Source organism: Ornithodoros turicata, chromosome 4 (assembly GCF_037126465.1).
Source record: "Ornithodoros turicata isolate Travis chromosome 4, ASM3712646v1, whole genome shotgun sequence".
In the NCBI taxonomy this organism is placed as follows: domain Eukaryota; kingdom Metazoa; phylum Arthropoda; class Arachnida; order Ixodida; family Argasidae; genus Ornithodoros; species Ornithodoros turicata.
Genome location: NC_088204.1, coordinates 26,274,626 through 26,286,791, shown reverse-complemented (window position 1 = coordinate 26,286,791; position 12,166 = coordinate 26,274,626). Strand labels below are relative to the sequence as shown.

The 12,166-nt window shown below is 43.1% G+C and overlaps 2 protein-coding genes across 5 annotated transcripts in view; one reads left to right on the top strand and one right to left on the bottom strand.

Annotated features, from left to right (window-relative positions):
* The window catches only part of LOC135391363 (probable chitinase 10), a 140,891-nt gene that overhangs the window by 18,107 nt on the left and 110,618 nt on the right, over positions 1-12,166 (bottom strand). Inside the window, exon 8 of the mRNA XM_064621614.1 lies at positions 169-445. Coding sequence (XP_064477684.1) covers positions 169-445 — 277 coding nt within the window. The remainder of the gene's footprint in view (positions 1-168; positions 446-12,166) is intronic.
* LOC135391364 (uncharacterized) lies at positions 8,406-11,434 on the top strand. 4 transcript variants are annotated; one of them, XM_064621618.1, is made up of 9 exons: positions 8,406-8,665; positions 8,727-8,926; positions 9,120-9,170; positions 9,233-9,280; positions 9,396-9,428; positions 9,616-9,772; positions 9,852-9,914; positions 10,333-10,492; positions 11,270-11,434. In XM_064621618.1, exons 1-6 carry the CDS (start codon positions 8,622-8,624, stop codon positions 9,762-9,764), a joined length of 525 nt encoding a protein of 174 aa, XP_064477688.1. In that variant the 5' UTR covers positions 8,406-8,621; the 3' UTR covers positions 9,765-9,772; positions 9,852-9,914; positions 10,333-10,492; positions 11,270-11,434. The 4 variants fall into 4 exon arrangements, with proteins under 4 accessions (XP_064477688.1, XP_064477687.1, XP_064477686.1 ...); XM_064621617.1 differs by having other exon boundaries at positions 10,870-11,434; XM_064621616.1 differs by having other exon boundaries at positions 10,333-10,985.

The window sequence follows — 12,166 nt, the reverse complement described above, 5'->3', positions numbered from 1 at the left end:
TGGAAGCGCGCAATGTTTCTTTCACACGAAGTAGACAATATTGGCGTCACTGGAGCGTTTCGCGAATACGATACTTCTCGTAGTTCTTGTACACAGCGACCGCGTCGTGCGTTTGCACAATCGTCCTCGTGACGTTGAGTGGAGTACAGGTGCAAGAAAATGCCCTACCTGGTTCTGGTGCGTCATTTAATGTATTCGGCTTGATATCTTCCTTTTCATTGTCAATCCTCCTTGCAGCGGGGGACCGGGTAGTTGTAGTACGAGCCGTTGTTCTTATTGCTTTCGGTAAGATATTCTTTGGTCCTCGGCTAGGCTTTCCAAGCAACTCTTCGGCCATGGCTCCAATAAGTGGCCATTTTTTGGAGGTGCACCGTCCCCGGAAGTCATCCATGTCAACCGTCCAGACCATGGCCCCAGCGTAGCCATTTGTCTTGATCCAGTTCATCTGAGAGCGGGGAAAAAATAATTTAATTTTACATTTGCTCTGTGCCTGAAAACTCAACGAAGCTCATGTGCGGTCATGTGAGAGAGTGTAAGGCAGCTTCAAGTGGGGACAGGGAAAGGTTCGCTGGTTTCGGCTGTTGTCAACTTTGAAGTTTAACAGTCGCGGGTGTTTACCCTTTCCTGATACCGTAATTGTCCTCATCCACTGTCGAACCCTCCAGCTGTATATTGGAGTGAGAGCATTCAAGGATAACACGGTATCGTGAGCTTGTCGTTCTGTAGCCACGTTCTGTAACGCGAGCCCCAGGCAGCACACGACATCGGGCCGATGTCTGTAGCAAGTTGGGCATGTCGGCCCGATATATTTCTGACACTGCCAACTTGTGGCCGATATACAACAGAAGTTGGCAATGTCGGCTCAATGTTGACAAAAAGAAAACGACATGGTGCCGACAATGCCAACTTCCAGCAGATATCCCGCTGAAGTTGGCAATGTCGGCTCGATGTTGATCGAAATCAGCGACATGTAGCCGACAATGCCAACTTGCAAGAGATATCATGCTGAAGTTGGCAATGTCGGCTACATGTCGCTGATTTCGATCAACATCCAGCCGACATTGCCAACTTCAGCGAGATATCTGCTGGAAGTTGGCAATGTCGGCTCGATGTTGATCGAAATCAGCGACATGTAGCCGACAATGCCAACTTGCAAGAGATATCATGCTGAAGTTGGCAGTGTCGGCTACATGTCGCTGATTTCGATCAACATCGAGCCGACATTGCCAACTTCAGCGAGATATCTGCTGGAAGTTGGCAATGTCGGCTCGATGTTGATTGAAACCAGCGACATGTAGCCAACAACGCCAACTTGCAACAGATATCACGCTGAAGTTGGCAATGTCAGCTCGATGTTGATTGAAACCAGCGACATGCAGCCGACAATGCCAACTTTCAACAAATATCATGCTGAAGTTGGCAATGTCGGTGTTCTGTTGTGTTTATTTCGCTACCTGTTTGCGGGCGAAACTTGCAACCAAATATGTTTTCACAAATGTCTGGTGCTCTTCACAGAAGTGGCAATTAAATATAAAATAAATAGCACATTATACTGACTGAAAATGAAAAAACATGCCCTTAATTTTGCATGGCACACCACGTAAACGTAGGAGGACATTCGCAAATTAGTGTCCTGCATCCTTCGCAGCTTGGCAAAAATCCCTGGTGAATTTGCAGAGACGTAAGGAGTAGCATTGATAAGGATGACCACGTCACTCGGGGTTCCAAAGAGAGTAATTTATCTATTTGCAGGGAAAAGTTGCAACGAAATATGTTTTCACAAATGTCTGGTGCTCTTCACAGAAGTGGCAATTAAATATAAAATAAATAGCACATTATACTGACTGAAAATGAAAAAACATGCCCTTAATTTTGCATGGCACACCACGTAAACGTAGGAGGACATTCGCAAATTAGTGTCCTGCATCCTTCGCAGCTTGGCAAAAATCCCTGGTGAATTTGCAGAGACGTAAGGAGTAGCATTGATAAGGATGACCACGTCACTCGGGGTTCCAAAGAGAGTAATTTATCTATTTGCAGGGAAAAGTTGCAACGAAATATGTTTTCACAAATGTCTGGTGCTCTTCACAGAAGTGGCAATTAAATATAAAATAAATAGCACATTATACTGACTGAAAATGAAAAAACATGCCCTTAATTTTGCATGGCACACCACGTAAACGTAGGAGGACATTCGCAAATTAGTGTCCTGCATCCTTCGCAGCTTGGCAAAAATCCCTGGTGAATTTGCAGAGACGTAAGGAGTAGCATTGATAAGGATGACCACGTCACTCGGGGTTCCAAAGAGAGTAATTTATTTATTTGCGGGCAAAAGTTGCAACGAAATATGTTTTCACAAATGTCTGGTGCTCTTCACAGAAGTGGCAATTAAATATAAAATAAATAGCACATTATACTGACTGAAAATGAAAAAACATGCCCTTAATTTTGCATGGCACACCACGTAAACGTAGGAGGACATTCGCAAATTAGTGTCCTGCATCCTTCGCAGCTTGGCAAAAATCCCTGGTGAATTTGCAGAGACGTAAGGAGTAGCATTGATAAGGATGACCACGTCACTCGGGGTTCCAAAGAGAGTAATTTATCTATTTGCGGGCAAAAGTTGCAACGAAATATGTTTTCACAAATGTCTGGTGCTCTTCACAGAAGTGGCAATTAAATATAAAATAAATAGCACATTATACTGACTGAAAATGAAAAAACATGCCCTTAATTTTGCATGGCACACCACGTAAACGTAGGAGGACATTCGCAAATTAGTGTCCTGCATCCTTCGCAGCTTGGCAAAAATCCCTGGTGAATTTGCAGAGACGTAAGGAGTAGCATTGATAAGGATGACCACGTCACTCGGGGTTCCAAAGAGAGTAATTTATTTATTTGCGGGCAAAAGTTGCAACGAAATATGTTTTCACAAATGTCTGGTGCTCTTCACAGAAGTGGCAATTAAATATAAAATAAATAGCACATTATACTGACTGAAAATGAAAAAACATGCCCTTAATTTTGCATGGCACACCACGTAAACGTAGGAGGACATTCGCAAATTAGTGTCCTGCATCCTTCGCAGCTTGGCAAAAATCCCTGGTGAATTTGCAGAGACGTAAGGAGTAGCATTGATAAGGATGACCACGTCACTCGGGGTTCCAAAGAGAGTAATTTATTTATTTGCGGGCAAAAGTTGCAACGAAATATGTTTTCACAAATGTCTGGTGCTCTTCACAGAAGTGGCAATTAAATATAAAATAAATAGCACATTATACTGACTGAAAATGAAAAAACATGCCCTTAATTTTGCATGGCACACCACGTAAACGTAGGAGGACATTCGCAAATTAGTGTCCTGCATCCTTCGCAGCTTGGCAAAAATCCCTGGTGAATTTGCAGAGACGTAAGGAGTAGCATTGATAAGGATGACCACGTCACTCGGGGTTCCAAAGAGAGTAATTTATCTATTTGCGGGCAAAAGTTGCAACGAAATATGTTTTCACAAATGTCTGGTGCTCTTCACAGAAGTGGCAATTAAATATAAAATAAATAGCACATTATACTGACTGAAAATGAAAAAACATGCCCTTAATTTTGCATGGCACACCACGTAAACGTAGGAGGACATTCGCAAATTAGTGTCCTGCATCCTTCGCAGCTTGGCAAAAATCCCTGGTGAATTTGCAGAGACGTAAGGAGTAGCATTGATAAGGATGACCACGTCACTCGGGGTTCCAAAGAGAGTAATTTATTTATTTGCGGGCAAAAGTTGCAACGAAATATGTTTTCACAAATGTCTGGTGCTCTTCACAGAAGTGGCAATTAAATATAAAATAAATAGCACATTATACTGACTGAAAATGAAAAAACATGCCCTTAATTTTGCATGGCACACCACGTAAACGTAGGAGGACATTCGCAAATTAGTGTCCTGCATCCTTCGCAGCTTGGCAAAAATCCCTGGTGAATTTGCAGAGACGTAAGGAGTAGCATTGATAAGGATGACCACGTCACTCGGGGTTCCAAAGAGAGTAATTTATCTATTTGCGGGCAAAAGTTGCAACGAAATATGTTTTCACAAATGTCTGGTGCTCTTCACAGAAGTGGCAATTAAATATAAAATAAATAGCACATTATACTGACTGAAAATGAAAAAACATGCCCTTAATTTTGCATGGCACACCACGTAAACGTAGGAGGACATTCGCAAATTAGTGTCCTGCATCCTTCGCAGCTTGGCAAAAATCCCTGGTGAATTTGCAGAGACGTAAGGAGTAGCATTGATAAGGATGACCACGTCACTCGGGGTTCCAAAGAGAGTAATTTATTTATTTGCGGGCAAAAGTTGCAACGAAATATGTTTTCACAAATGTCTGGTGCTCTTCACAGAAGTGGCAATTAAATATAAAATAAATAGCACATTATACTGACTGAAAATGAAAAAACATGCCCTTAATTTTGCATGGCACACCACGTAAACGTAGGAGGACATTCGCAAATTAGTGTCCTGCATCCTTCGCAGCTTGGCAAAAATCCCTGGTGAATTTGCAGAGACGTAAGGAGTAGCATTGATAAGGATGACCACGTCACTCGGGGTTCCAAAGAGAGTAATTTATTTATTTGCGGGCAAAAGTTGCAACGAAATATGTTTTCACAAATGTCTGGTGCTCTTCACAGAAGTGGCAATTAAATATAAAATAAATAGCACATTATACTGACTGAAAATGAAAAAACATGCCCTTAATTTTGCATGGCACACCACGTAAACGTAGGAGGACATTCGCAAATTAGTGTCCTGCATCCTTCGCAGCTTGGCAAAAATCCCTGGTGAATTTGCAGAGACGTAAGGAGTAGCATTGATAAGGATGACCACGTCACTCGGGGTTCCAAAGAGAGTAATTTATTTATTTGCGGGCAAAAGTTGCAACGAAATATGTTTTCACAAATGTCTGGTGCTCTTCACAGAAGTGGCAATTAAATATAAAATAAATAGCACATTATACTGACTGAAAATGAAAAAAACATGCCCTTAATTTTGCATGGCACACCACGTAAACGTAGGAGGACATTCGCAAATTAGTGTCCTGCATCCTTCGCAGCTTGGCAAAAATCCCTGGTGAATTTGCAGAGACGTAAGGAGTAGCATTGATAAGGATGACCACGTCACTCGGGGTTCCAAAGAGAGTAATTTATTTATTTGCGGGCAAAAGTTGCAACGAAATATGTTTTCACAAATGTCTGGTGCTCTTCACAGAAGTGGCAATTAAATATAAAATAAATAGCACATTATACTGACTGAAAATGAAAAAACATGCCCTTAATTTTGCATGGCACACCACGTAAACGTAGGAGGACATTCGCAAATTAGTGTCCTGCATCCTTCGCAGCTTGGCAAAAATCCCTGGTGAATTTGCAGAGACGTAAGGAGTAGCATTGATAAGGATGACCACGTCACTCGGGGTTCCAAAGAGAGTAATTTATTTATTTGCGGGCAAAAGTTGCAACGAAATATGTTTTCACAAATGTCTGGTGCTCTTCACAGAAGTGGCAATTAAATATAAAATAAATAGCACATTATACTGACTGAAAATGAAAAAACATGCCCTTAATTTTGCATGGCACACCACGTAAACGTAGGAGGACATTCGCAAATTAGTGTCCTGCATCCTTCGCAGCTTGGCAAAAATCCCTGGTGAATTTGCAGAGACGTAAGGAGTAGCATTGATAAGGATGACCACGTCACTCGGGGTTCCAAAGAGAGTAATTTATTTATTTGCGGGCAAAAGTTGCAACGAAATATGTTTTCACAAATGTCTGGTGCTCTTCACAGAAGTGGCAATTAAATATAAAATAAATAGCACATTATACTGACTGAAAATGAAAAAACATGCCCTTAATTTTGCATGGCACACCACGTAAACGTAGGAGGACATTCGCAAATTAGTGTCCTGCATCCTTCGCAGCTTGGCAAAAATCCCTGGTGAATTTGCAGAGACGTAAGGAGTAGCATTGATAAGGATGACCACGTCACTCGGGGTTCCAAAGAGAGTAATTTATTTATTTGCGGGCAAAAGTTGCAACGAAATATGTTTTCACAAATGTCTGGTGCTCTTCACAGAAGTGGCAATTAAATATAAAATAAATAGCACATTATACTGACTGAAAATGAAAAAACATGCCCTTAATTTTGCATGGCACACCACGTAAACGTAGGAGGACATTCGCAAATTAGTGTCCTGCATCCTTCGCAGCTTGGCAAAAATCCCTGGTGAATTTGCAGAGACGTAAGGAGTAGCATTGATAAGGATGACCACGTCACTCGGGGTTCCAAAGAGAGTAATTTATTTATTTGCGGGCAAAAGTTGCAACGAAATATGTTTTCACAAATGTCTGGTGCTCTTCACAGAAGTGGCAATTAAATATAAAATAAATAGCACATTATACTGACTGAAAATGAAAAAAACATGCCCTTAATTTTGCATGGCACACCACGTAAACGTAGGAGGACATTCGCAAATTAGTGTCCTGCATCCTTCGCAGCTTGGCAAAAATCCCTGGTGAATTTGCAGAGACGTAAGGAGTAGCATTGATAAGGATGACCACGTCACTCGGGGTTCCAAAGAGAGTAATTTATTTATTTGCGGGCAAAAGTTGCAACGAAATATGTTTTCACAAATGTCTGGTGCTCTTCACAGAAGTGGCAATTAAATATAAAATAAATAGCACATTATACTGACTGAAAATGAAAAAACATGCCCTTAATTTTGCATGGCACACCACGTAAACGTAGGAGGACATTCGCAAATTAGTGTCCTGCATCCTTCGCAGCTTGGCAAAAATCCCTGGTGAATTTGCAGAGACGTAAGGAGTAGCATTGATAAGGATGACCACGTCACTCGGGGTTCCAAAGAGAGTAATTTATTTATTTGCGGGCAAAAGTTGCAACGAAATATGTTTTCACAAATGTCTGGTGCTCTTCACAGAAGTGGCAATTAAATATAAAATAAATAGCACATTATACTGACTGAAAATGAAAAAACATGCCCTTAATTTTGCATGGCACACCACGTAAACGTAGGAGGACATTCGCAAATTAGTGTCCTGCATCCTTCGCAGCTTGGCAAAAATCCCTGGTGAATTTGCAGAGACGTAAGGAGTAGCATTGATAAGGATGACCACGTCACTCGGGGTTCCAAAGAGAGTAATTTATCTATTTGCAGGGAAAAGTTGCAACGAAATATGTTTTCACAAATGCCTCGTGCCGTAGGACGTAGGCCAGGCATGGTAAACATCTTTGTTGTCATGAGTAACGTCTGAACTTTATGTATGATGTCACAGTTGTCATTGGCACAACTGGCATTGCTATCTGGCGTCGCATATCACTGCATCCAGCTTTACAGTCATGTGTGCCCCCTTGAACTGGATACCCTTGGTCATGAGAAGCTGCACTTCCTCCAGAAACGGCGTCAGAAATGTGTCAAGATTCGGTGGCTTCCCTTTACCACAATACAGGCTCACTAAAAATGGCTCTTGATTGCTATGATTTGCTACCCTGCATAAAATGGGCCAAAGCACGTTGAAGAACTTTTATACAGGGGGAGGCCGTCAATATTTGCTTGCAAATGGATTTCGCTGGGGAAAATCCCCACTCCAATGCACTCCAAAATACCAGCGTCCAATCCGAAGTGGGCAAATGTGCCATCATGTTGCAAAGGAGCTCTTCTTTGCGTCCCTAGTATGGTTCTGGCGTCTGTTGGAATGTCGTGACCGCAGAACGTCAAGAGGGCGGCGATATCCTTTACGCAGGCATGCGTCAGATTATGCTTGAGGGAAATCCTTGCTAGTCTCGAGACTGCGCTGTCCTCAAAATTTTCTTCATGACTTTCACAATGCTCCGCTGCTACATCGTCACTTAACTCGTCCCGCTAGAGCTCAGAGTCCGTCTCAATCGTAACTAGATGGTGAACGCTTGTTTTATAATCTGCATCAAAATGTTCAGCTTCTGATTGCGGATGAGTGCCTCGTTCACACGTATGAAGCGAGTTACTGTTCACTATTTCACTCACAGTGTCTTCTAACTCCCTTCGCAATGCACGGTATCGACTCCACCTAGACATGATGCATGCATTTCACACGGAACATGTAATAACTAAAAACCGCTAATGACTTGGAAAGAGGCACAACCGACGAAAACCAGCGGCAACACAAACGTCGTAACGACTGCGGAAGCAACACGGGATGATGATGATGCTTTCACACATTTCATAGAGATGTTGGACACAAAACAGAGACACTTTGTTGTAGTTTTCGCTCAAAGTTTGCATTTCTTGCTAGATTTTATCTTCTTTGCGAACAAATCTTCAAATCACAACATCACAATCTGTAGCAGCATTTCGGCTTCCTGTTCCGGGAATCCCGCCTTCCTGTATTGCGCGTGTTGTTATTAGCGGCGTTTTTGTTCTGGCTCTCTTGATATCTGTTGTCTATCCCGCTTCGTTTGATATATACTGTACCTTTTGTGCTGTGCAGAGTATGTGCAGTGTTTTTTGTGAGTCTGGTACCTAGTATAGCGGCGTCATTGTAAGTTGCGGAAGTTTCTGTGCAAATTCCTCGATATGGCACCTGTATCATCAAAGCAGCAGGAGACGCACAAAATGAGGTGAGCTTTCGTGAAAGTTACCATTATTTATTTTTTGTTTTAACGTCCTCATGTACTTCAGCAAAACCTGCACCGTGGTCAAGTTCACTCAGGGTCAGAACGAAACCGTGGAATTCGTTCCCACAAAATGGATCGTCGGCGGAAAGTTGTGCCTGTGGCCGGCAGGCAAACCGAATTCACGATTCACACAGATGATAAAGGACCGCTGCGATCCTGAAGATGACTGGACGCTGTGCGCGTGTGTGTGCATGGCATCTTTCAGTAAGTTTATTTAATACTTGATACATGATGGCCCCACACTTGGAATATATGGCAAAATGTTTGCTTATTGGATACTTCAAAAATGTGATTATTGGTCGTCTGAACACTATTGTTGGAATGCATGTTCTTCGTGCCAGACAGTTACAAAAGAGCAAAGAAAAATGCTAGGGGGCAGAATATACTTCTCACCTAGATACTGAATCCAGTGAAGAGGAGGATGCAGGTACCCAGGATACAGGTCCAGGTACCCATCTCAGGCACACTTATTGTAGGCGTGTGTTATATGAAATGTGTTCTTTTCTTCAGCCAATGTAATCCCTCCACCGAGGAAGAGGTTGCGGTTGCCATCACCACGTAGGCAATACTTCTCGCTTTTAATGATTGTGTTCTTTTTTTCTTCTTTGTGTGTGTGTGTTATGTGCATGCTGTGTTGTGTTGTATGACGCACAGTAGCATTTTTTTTTTGCAGGTCGTGATGTAAGACACCTGAACGGCAGTCCTCGTAAGTATTAACTAGTTTATTGTCGAAAATTGGTGTTGATCTCAACCAAAAGAGGTATTGGAGAGAAGGGCTTGCATCATCTAAAATGTGGTAAACCAGTAATTCAAGTTTTAAACAAGTGTGCTGATGGAACTGTATGATAGAACCCGTGCACGCTTAATTCAGCTTAATTGCTTTTAATACAAAGGCACCGTGACACCACCGCCTCCTCCGAGCAGCGGGCCCGTCGCACATCTGCCTTCATCAAGCAGCAGGCCTGCGACGCCGTCGCCCCTTCCAAGCAGTGTTTGGTCCAGCCATGATGCACCCTTCCAAGGACACTGTAAGCCCCACTGATATTACAAGTATGTATCTTCTTTCGTACTGTAGCCTAGAAACAGCCCCCTAGCATGTTCATTGCTATATCATGAGCATATATTTCAGGCTCTTCACCAGGCAACACCAACACTCAGACACTAGCTCAAAATGCTGAAGTGTGCGTTACGCGTAAGTCACATGACGGCTTCTACGGGCTGCTTTAAATTTGCTGAGTGACAGCATCATGAGATGTAAACAGCAAGCAGTATATTATGCATGCAGTGTGACAGCTGTGAGTGAATGTTTCCCATCATTTATCAGAAGCATAACTGTCACTGTCAGCGTCTTCTCATCTGCCGATGTGCTCTTTGCACGTGGAGATGGTTTTTTAAATGTGTGCAGACCAGAGCCTTGCGCATGCTCTGGCTCTGTAGGTCACCTGCGCTCATCGTTCTTTCGCAGAAGCTTGTTATATTCATTGTAGGTACTTGTAGGTACATTTAAGTTACTTGTGAAAGCTGTACTGTCATATGATAATTTGCTTATCCAGCTTGTGTGTGACTTCTCCATAAGAAAATGCAACCTAAATTGTTTGCATTCGCTCTAGGTGGACCGTCTTGCTATTGTTGGGGGCAGTACGCTCACTGACGTCGTGCGACTCATTATGGAGACGTGCTCCAGAAAGGCCTTGCAACAGCAGGTGACAGTTGAAGGCCGTAACGGCAAAAAGGCCTTCAAGGGCACGCAATTGTTCGCGTGCATAATTGGTGAGTAATATATGGCATGGTTGTTTCCATTTGCTTTTGCTTTGTATTACATATCTTTCCTAACCATAGAAACCTTAAGTAGTTCCGGCAATACATAGTCTGTCTTTAGTTTTTGTTTTAATCTGCTCTGTGACAGTGCATTGTTATGTCTTCAGTGCTATGGCACCTGATTGAACTACGTACCATAAAGATGCTTTTGCTGTTATTGGACAGATTATTTCTAGCCATTTGCATGAACAGAAGTCCCAGAATAATATTCATGTCATGAACTTCAGCATATTTGCCAGTTTTCCAAGCACATGTTGCCTGGAGAGAACAGTTTCTCTGCATAGTATTTGTTGGAATTAAATATTACGTAGAGGGCTGTCGAAATGCAGGCACTGCACCCTGTGGTTGTATGTTGCTATGATGATGAGCAACGTCAACAACAGCAGCAGAGACGTGCACCAGAAACTCCCTTCAGGGGATACACATCACTTCACTTGTATGCTTGGTGAGTGGTGTTTGGGTGGTTTTCCTCGGCTGCAGGTCATATGCTGCATGATGACTGCAGTAGAGCCTCATATAATACCAATGACAGTGTAATTGGTTATGTCATCATAGTTGCAATTTTTGTAACATCTGCTTGCAGAAGAATGAAAAAAAACTATATATATATATGGATATATAGTGTAAATTTCTGTGGATGAGGGATGCTTCTCCCTTGCCAGTCCCTGGATGTGGCATATGCATTTTCCGCAAGGTAATTAATCTGTTGTTGTGTTTGTTTTTCAAAAGTGGCTGTCCACAAGCGCATGCAGTCCCTGGGCATCACGGTCACAGACAAGGAAATAACTGCCCGTATTGGCAGGTATTTGACGTGCGCCATTGACCGGGAAGGTGGTCGAAAGGAAAGACTGCATTCAAAACAGTAAATAAAAATATATGGTATTTTTCCTCAGACTTGCCTGTCTGTTGTGTTTTTTCGGGATCAGCAAGATGAAATACACAATTATCCAGCACGGCACACAGCACAAATATGAATATACAAATTAAGTCGGCTTGACATCACCTACACAGCGGCAGATTTTGTCTGTATCATGTCGGCATATGACATCGGGCCAACTCCGGCACATGATGTCGGGCCAACTCCGGCACACGACGTCGGGCCAACTCCGGCACACGACGTCGGGCCAACTCCGGCGGATGTTGCAGACCGGACATCGGACCGACATTGGGAATGTCCGTAGATGCACATCGGTCCGATGTCGGTCCGATGTCTGCGTGCTGCTTGGGAGGTGCCCGCACTTTATTAGCGTTCGTTGTACTGAGCGATTATCTTGCGACTGCAACGAAATGCATGAGACCTGTATACCAGGTAGCAAACTTGGTAGGTAGTGAACGTGAAGGCGCAAATATGACATGGCCACCTCACATATGGTCATAACGGCTCACGGACAACAGGAATCACTGCTTCAGCGGTTTCGGGTAACCGTTCCCCATGTTGACCCGGTTTTCGTGCGCCATTGGGATAGCTCCCTAATCAGACATGTCCCCATATAAAGTGCGGACTTCAAGGGCATACTGCTCAGCTGCGGGTGCTTCAGAATAAGTCGTAAAGCGCACTCCGAATTGCGCCGGACATACACTACAGCGATTTTGAGAAAGTGATGCTAGAAAGTGCACGGAGACCGG